The sequence below is a fragment of the Cebus imitator genome, unplaced genomic scaffold (genome assembly GCF_001604975.1).
Source record: "Cebus imitator isolate Cc_AM_T3 unplaced genomic scaffold, Cebus_imitator-1.0 Scaffold388, whole genome shotgun sequence".
Lineage (NCBI taxonomy): Eukaryota > Metazoa > Chordata > Mammalia > Primates > Cebidae > Cebus > Cebus imitator.
In genome coordinates, this window is record NW_016107703.1 from 560,224 (window position 1) to 567,059 (window position 6,836).

Consider the following 6,836-nt stretch of genomic DNA (forward strand, 5'->3'; position numbering starts at 1 on the left):
GCTATTATTCTCCAATTTCAATTTGACACCCCAGCCTTTCATGCTAATTCTATTATTGTAGGAAGTTTATGTGATTCCATATCACTAGAAATCGGTAATGTATAATAACCCTTTGGGCAAGAAACCCAGTCCCCGCAGCAGCCACCGGAAAATAATTACTTTCATATCAAAACTCTGCAGGAGCCCAGCGGCCCGGCCCTTGCAGCCCCCGGCTCCGTTACCCCGCGCCGCGCGCCCCGGCGTGTGCCAGTGCGCTCGGGGGCGCGCGGGAGGGACGGGGGCGTGCGTGTGCGGCGCGGAGTAGGAGTGGGAACGCCGGGGCGGGCGGGGACCGGGAGCCGCAGATGCATAAATTTGTTGAATCAGAAAACATAAACACACAAGCACACAAAAGGACGCATTAAGCGAGGACCTCCGGGAAGTGCGGGGTCCCCCCCCCCGGCCCCACCCTTGGAGAGAGGCGTGGAAAGGTGGGAAGGGCGGCCGGGCTGGGCCCTCCGCAAATTAAAAAAGATGGACCCGAAAGCTTGCGTTTGACCAGCTTTATTTATCAAAAATGGTACATATATAAATATTCTTAGACATTTTTGCATTTTACAAGGCTGAGGATTCTTGTTGTGGGTTTTTTTGGGGGGGCAGGGGTTCTTTTTGTTCCCTCGGGAGGAGGAGGGTCTCACCCCCTGGTCCTGTGGTTGCTGCCTGGGTCCGAATTGATACAGCGCTTTTGTTTACTCTTATAAAAAATAATAAAAGGAAGAAAACAAAAGAAAAGAGGGAAAAGCAGTGTTTCTAGAGCCGATCACCTGATTCGTTGCGTGAGTCGGAGCCTGAGCGAGCAGCCGCAGGCCGGCTACGCGCCTCTCCCGGCCGCCGCGGCCTCAGTCCATGTCCACCTCCTTGCCCTCCGGCGGGCTGGGTCCGGCCGCCGAGCCAGGCTCGGGGACCCCGCAGTTGGCCGGCTCCCCGGCGGGGCTGGGAGCCCGTGGGCCGGGCCCAGGAGACCGCGAGGGCGGCGAGGGCGGCGGGGCCGCGGGGCCGACCGTCCCCGCGTCCGCGCAGTCCCCACCGCCGCCCTCCGTCGCCGCAGCCGAGGCAAGGTCCCGGAAAGGCGCCGGGGCTGGGGGCCCTGGGGAGGCCACGGCATCCGGGCTGCGGCGCGCGAAGGCCGAGTCCGGGGCGCCGCCGGGCCCCGAGAAGGCCCCGAAGCTGGCCTGGGCGGGCGGCGCTGGCGGCGCGGCGGGCGCTGGCGGCGCGTCCTTGGGCGCCGGCTCGGGGCCAGCGCCGCCCTTGAGCGCGGCCTGCGGCACCAGGAAGCCGAGCGGCTGCGTGATAGGGTAGAGAAGGAAGTGGCCCTTGCCGATCAGGGTCCGCGGCGCGCACGGCAGCCCAGGCGCAAAGTCCAGCCCCGCGGCGGCGGCCGCGGCGGCGTTGGAGGCCGCTTTCCGGCGCGGCGGCGAGTCGGACAGGAGGCTCTCCACGCTGAACGGGCTGGCCTTGGGCAGCCCCGCCGCGCCGCGCTCCGCCGCCGCCACACCGGGCCCGCACGAGGCTGCGTCCTTGTCCGCAGGGCGGCCTGGGCGCGGCTGCGGGCCGGCGCCGCTTCTTTGGCTCGGGTAGAAGGCGGGGTCGCAGGTGCCGGGCGCAGGCGGCTCTACGGGAGGGGCGGGCGCGGTTCCGGCGGCGCCCGAGGCTTGTGCTCCGGGGCCCTTGGCGGCGGGCGGCGGCGGTTCGGGAGGCTCCGGAGAGAGACCGCCGCCTCCGCTGTCGCTGTCGGAGCTGGGCGCGCTGTGCAGGGAGAGGCCGCCGGGCGAGTGCAGGTGGCGGCCCTGGCTCTTCAGGAGCTTCTTCTCGTGTTTGCGCTTCTTCTTCTCCATCTTCTCCAGCTCCTTGCGCGCGATCTCCTCCGGGTCCATGGGCTCGCCGCTGCACGTGGTAGGGTGCGAGTTGTGCGCGGGCCGCCCTGGGCCCTTCTTCGTGTTCTCCTTCTTTCTCCACTTGGCCCGGCGGTTTTGGAACCAGACCTAGAGCAGCCGGATAGGGGAAAGGAAGCCACAATCAGGTGGCGGGCTGGCCGCCGGGGCCGAGGACCTCCCCGCTCCCCCCAAGACTGGCCTGCACAACCTCCGCTCGGCCGGGGTCAGGAGTCAGGCCGCGCGGCTGGGCCGGCCCTGAGCTGGGCTTTGCCACTGGAGCTGCAGGATCCACCGAGCGCCTTTTCCACCCGGAAGGCGTGTAGACCGGGCCTACCGGCCAGCTTCCCGCTCTGGCTTCTCACCTCAGGGACCTGGGAGCCGCCCCTTCCTTGGAGGGCCGGTCTGGCCCCGGACGGAGGGCGTCGGGTTCCTGGTCCGGAGGCAGAGAGCAAGGCCCTTCCTCGCCCTTCCTGGCTGCTCGCATTCTAAGCAGCCCGCCCGGCCTGCCGCTGACCATCCTGCTGTTGCACCGCTGGGCCACAGCCGCCCTTCACACCTGTCTTCGGCCCCCTGGAGACTGTGTCAACGCCCAGATTTTGGGGGGCGGTTCCCTTAAAGGGAAATCTGGGTGCTTCTTCGTTCGGAAGGGGCTGGGGAGCCGTACTTGGGTGGGCTTCTGCAGCCTCTCTCCCAGAACACGTTTAACACAGCCTTCTTTCAGCATGCCCCGGGCCAGGGCACCAACGGAGCCTTCCCAAACCAGTCGTGCTTGGCCTGGGCCACCAGGCAAGGCAGGTGGGGAGGCAAGAGGCAACCACCAGGCCTGGAGGAGAGGCTGGGCCCATCCCATCTCTTCCACCCTCTCTGCCGTCCTTGTCCTGGGGAGCCACACAGGACAGCAGCTCTAGACCCTCACTCAACCGCCAACCACCACACAGAGTCAAAGCCGGCTGATCCCCGCGGAACCTCGGGCAGTCCTGCCCTCCCCAAGAGAGCAGGTTCATACCAATTCTTTGTCGCGGCCCTATAGAGACTCGCACAATAGCAGGCCCAGCCTGGTCGCAGGGAGCCTTGTCCGTGGGGAGGTCTCGAGGATTAAGCAAGATCCTCAAGGCTGTAACCCCCTTTTTCTTCTTTAAACTTTTTTTTTTTTTTTTTGGTACCAATTCTGGACGGCCTTGCCAGTAAGAATTAGTCATTATCGTATTAGGGAGACGTGAAGGGGTCTTGACTTCAATTAAGACACTTACAACAAATTGGATAAAAGGATTTCCAAGCAGAAGAGGTCACCAGGGAAGGTCCAAGCACGGGACAAACACACCTTTTTAGACAAAGCTATTGGTGATAAACAGGCATTTTGCCAGCGTCTGCCTCAACGTCTAGCACCCACAGCCACACACTGCACCCCAGACCTGGACCCCCACACCGCAGCCACCCCCCAAAAAAAGGATTTCTGTGCTCCAGGAAAAGGTCTAATTATGCACAAATCATCTTGGAATTTTTAGTCCACCAAGCTCACACTGTATTTTTTAAAAGAATACCACCAGCCATCTCTAAATGATAGCAAATTTTAGGGAGAAATAGTCATAAGACAAAGATGAGACCAGGGGTATTAAAAATTCAGACACCTTTTTTCTCCCACTTTCTCAATGTGTTAACTGTTTAAGCTTCCTCCTCCCTTTCCTCAGCTGTCCCCCTTCTGCAAAGCGATGAATAAATACATGTTTCCAGCTGAATATTTTGCAGGCGCAAGGTAAACAGACTCCTTTGCTCCAGGCTGGGCGAGAGAGCCTCGCGCGGGAGGTGGAGGCCGGGGGAGGGGGGAGGGCCCCCTTCCCTCTCTCCTCCAGGTCGGAGCCTAGCGGGTCCCTCCTCGCCCCTGCCGGGAGACCTCGCTTGGCCCGGCCGCCGCCAACCCTCCACGCGGCTTCCCGGTTCGGACGCAGTCGCCGTCCTGGCGACTTGGGTGCTGCCGCTGGCCCTTCACAAGCCACCTAGGCTTTTTTTGAGGGGGGGAGTGTTACCCACCCCGCTCTCCGTGAGGGCCCGAGCCTCAGAACACCCAACCCTCCACTCTTCCCCAGCAGGCGAGCGCGAACGGGGCCTGCGGCCAGTGGAGATCTCGCCACCTGGAACAAAGGCGTCCCAGCGTGCCCCGAGCCCGGGATCCGGATGGCGGATCCGGGAGCGACGCCGGGTCTTTACCTGAACTCGGGACTCGACCAGGTCTAGGCGCAGCGCCAGCGCCTCGCGCATGAACACGTCGGGATAGTGGCTCTCGTTGAACGCCTTCTCCAGCTCCTCCAGCTGCCAGCCTGTGAAGTTGGTGCGGGTGCGCCGCCGCTTGCAGCCCGGGCTCTCCTTGTCCGGGTCCCCCGAGTCTGCAGGCACGCACAGGACACCGCGCGGCTCAGCCACCGGCCCAGGCGCGACCCCCACCCCTCCCGCGACCCGCTGGCCGCTTGGGTCCGGGGGACGCAGAGACCAGGGGCTGCCTAGGGGCCGGCTGGCCTTCGCCAGCCGTGGGCCCCCCAGCGCCCCGGCCGGACGAGGGCCCCCGCCCCCAGCCGCCCTCCCCCCAACCTTCCTCCCCGCCGCCCGCCGCGCCCACCTGACAGCTTGAAGGGCTGGCTGTCCCCGCCGACCCCGCAGGCGGCCGGCAGCAGCGGCGTGGGGTTGACCACCGAGGCGGCGGCGGCGCACGAGCCGCCGAGCAGGCCGTCGATGGAGAAGGGCACCGAGGCGGCGGCGGCGGCCGACTGCAGCTGGTGGCCGGCCAGCTCGTACACGTGGTGGTGGCCCAGCGGGTAGGGGAAGCCCACCACGCCGCCCAGCGAGCCCCCGAACTGGGCATGCGGGTGCTCCAGGAGGCGGCCGTCCATCATCTCTCGCGGGTGGCTGGCTGGGCCGGCGGCGGGGCGCGGGGGCGCAGGCCGGGGCCGGGGCGGGCCAGCGGCGGGAGGCGCGGGCGGCGGCGGCGGCGGCGGAGACAGGGACCCGGAGCCCCACACATGCTTCGCCCGCACTCCGGCGCTTTACTTATCAACATCAAGCTCCCGATAATTAGCCGCGGCCCGGGGAATTTGGGACCAATAAGAAGCGCTAATCGGCTCTGACGTCAGAGGCGTGCTGGGTGCAGGGAAACGTTTTCCATATCGATTGCTAATTATACCTGACATGCACCTCAATAAACAGTATCAGGAACTGTCACAACAAGACGGGCTGGGGGGGCGGCGGGAGGGACCGAGGGAGGGAGGGGCCGCCCAGGGCCCGGCGGCAGCGGGCTGGGGCCTGGGCCCGGGGCAGGGGCCCCTGGCGAGCCCCCCACTTCACTCGGGGCCGGCCGGGAGCCCGCGCCTCCCACCCCCCGCCGCCTTCTCCCCGCCCTTCCGCAAATCACTAATAGATTTCCCTTTAAAACATTCAGTGCCGTGTTGTGGGGATTTTTCACCAGAAATGCTGTACTCTCTGAACCTTTAAAGTGATGTTGCTCCAATTACAGAGAGACATTGAGCGGCAAATAGACTGATCCAATAATAGGAGATTCATCATCCGCTTTTCCGAAACTGTCACATTGAATTTAAAACTACAAGGCTTCTCATCTCCTCCTCTCCGGCTGCAGGCGGCGGGAGAGGAGGAAAGAAGAGGAGGAAGAGAAGGAGGGCGACCCTGAAAGAGAAGAACTCCTACAGAATGTAGCACCCTGTCAATAAAGAGGCGTAATTAATGCCCTCTCTGATCGATTGGCAGTTGCCCTATCTACAAAGACAGAGGTGGGGAGGGGGTGTGGAGGCACCCTGACCCCCACCCCCATAAAGCCCAGGGGCAGAAGAGGAGAGAGGGGTGGGGGGAGGAGGGGAAAAGTAACTTTGGGGTGCGACCTATCCGCGCCCCACCCCCGCCCCCCGCCACATGCGCGAATAAAAATAAATACATCTGCTCTGACTTGGCCTCTGAAGGATGGGGCCGAGGCACCCAACCTATTTATTATAATTTAATTATGTTCTCAGAGAAGTGTCACTCCCTTCTCCGCTATAAAATATTGACAGACTCAGAGCTAAATCATTAAAGGATATATTCTTAAATAAGCAGCTAATTAGGACTGTGGGCAGAAAGGAAAGAAATCAGGGGATGTAGATCTATCTCTCTCCTTTGTGGAAAAAAAAGTTTTTCAGTGGGGTGGTCGCATTTGGCTGCGGGACCCCAGTGCTGGACCAGGCGGGTGAGGGCCACCTCTCCAGCAGTTTCCTGAGCCTCGGCCAGCCTCGGGCCGGGAAGAGAGGAAGAGAGCTCCGGCCTGGGCTGGGCCAGTCCTCATAGCCATCATCACCCCAGGGCAAAGCGACAGACAAATTGGCTTTGGGTCGAAGTAAGTGACTTGGGCCAGGCCTCCTAGCCCCAGCCGGGAGCGAGAGGGAAGGGTAGGCCAGGACCCTGTGCGTCTGTGCGTTCCTCCTGGTCAGGTGCCCGCGCCTGGGAGTGGGGGTGCCCAAAACTGCTCAGGAGGCGAATGCTGGGGGTGGGGGGGCGCAAGGCCACCCCGTCCCGCTACACGACTGACTTTCCCTGCGACTGGACCCACAGCCTGGCCTTGTTTCTAACTGAAGGTCGCGGACCAGCCCATGCACGCTGACTCCGACTTTAATGACCCTCTTGTTTCTCCTTGTGGGAGAGGAGGGGAAGGCGCAGAGTTGAGGACCAGGCCCGGCTCATCCGGGAGACCGAAAAGCAGCCTGGAATTTGGGGACCCCACTCCCTATTTCCAGTCTCACTAGGAAAACGCTGCAAGTATTAATTCCGAGGTCAGAGGCCAAGAGCACTACTTTTCGCCATAATTTAATTTCTGTCTCTATAAATACTAAATGTAAACTCCGTCGATCCGACTCTATTTTGCCGGCAGCCACCCGCGCCTGGCTTTCTGTC

General features: G+C 62.7%; 1 protein-coding gene across 1 annotated transcript; it reads right to left on the reverse strand.

Moving 5' to 3' along the window:
- Positions 1–527: 527 nt before the first annotated feature.
- On the reverse strand, positions 528–5,435 carry UNCX (UNC homeobox). The gene is made up of 3 exons (XM_017508236.2): positions 4,525–5,435; positions 4,119–4,294; positions 528–2,021 (listed from the first exon to the last, which is right to left on the reverse strand). The coding sequence occupies exons 1-3, from the start codon at positions 4,796–4,798 to the stop codon at positions 879–881; spliced, it is 1,593 nt and encodes a 530-aa protein (XP_017363725.1). The 5' UTR covers positions 4,799–5,435; the 3' UTR covers positions 528–878.
- Positions 5,436–6,836: the final 1,401 nt, after the last annotated feature.

What these genes read in the sequence shown, in the direction of transcription:
- UNCX (XM_017508236.2), bottom strand. Translation starts at nt 4,798, where the DNA reads ATGATGGACGGCCGCCTCCTGGAGCACCCGCATGCCCAGTTCGGGGGC. An exon ending in CCAGCCCTTCAAGCTGTCAG is followed by an intron (nt 4,295 to 4,524) that starts GTGGGCGCGGCG and finishes GCGTGCCTGCAG; the next exon opens with ACTCGGGGGACCCGGACAAG. An exon ending in TGGTCGAGTCCCGAGTTCAG is followed by an intron (nt 2,022 to 4,118) that starts GTAAAGACCCGG and finishes CGGCTGCTCTAG; the next exon opens with GTCTGGTTCCAAAACCGCCG.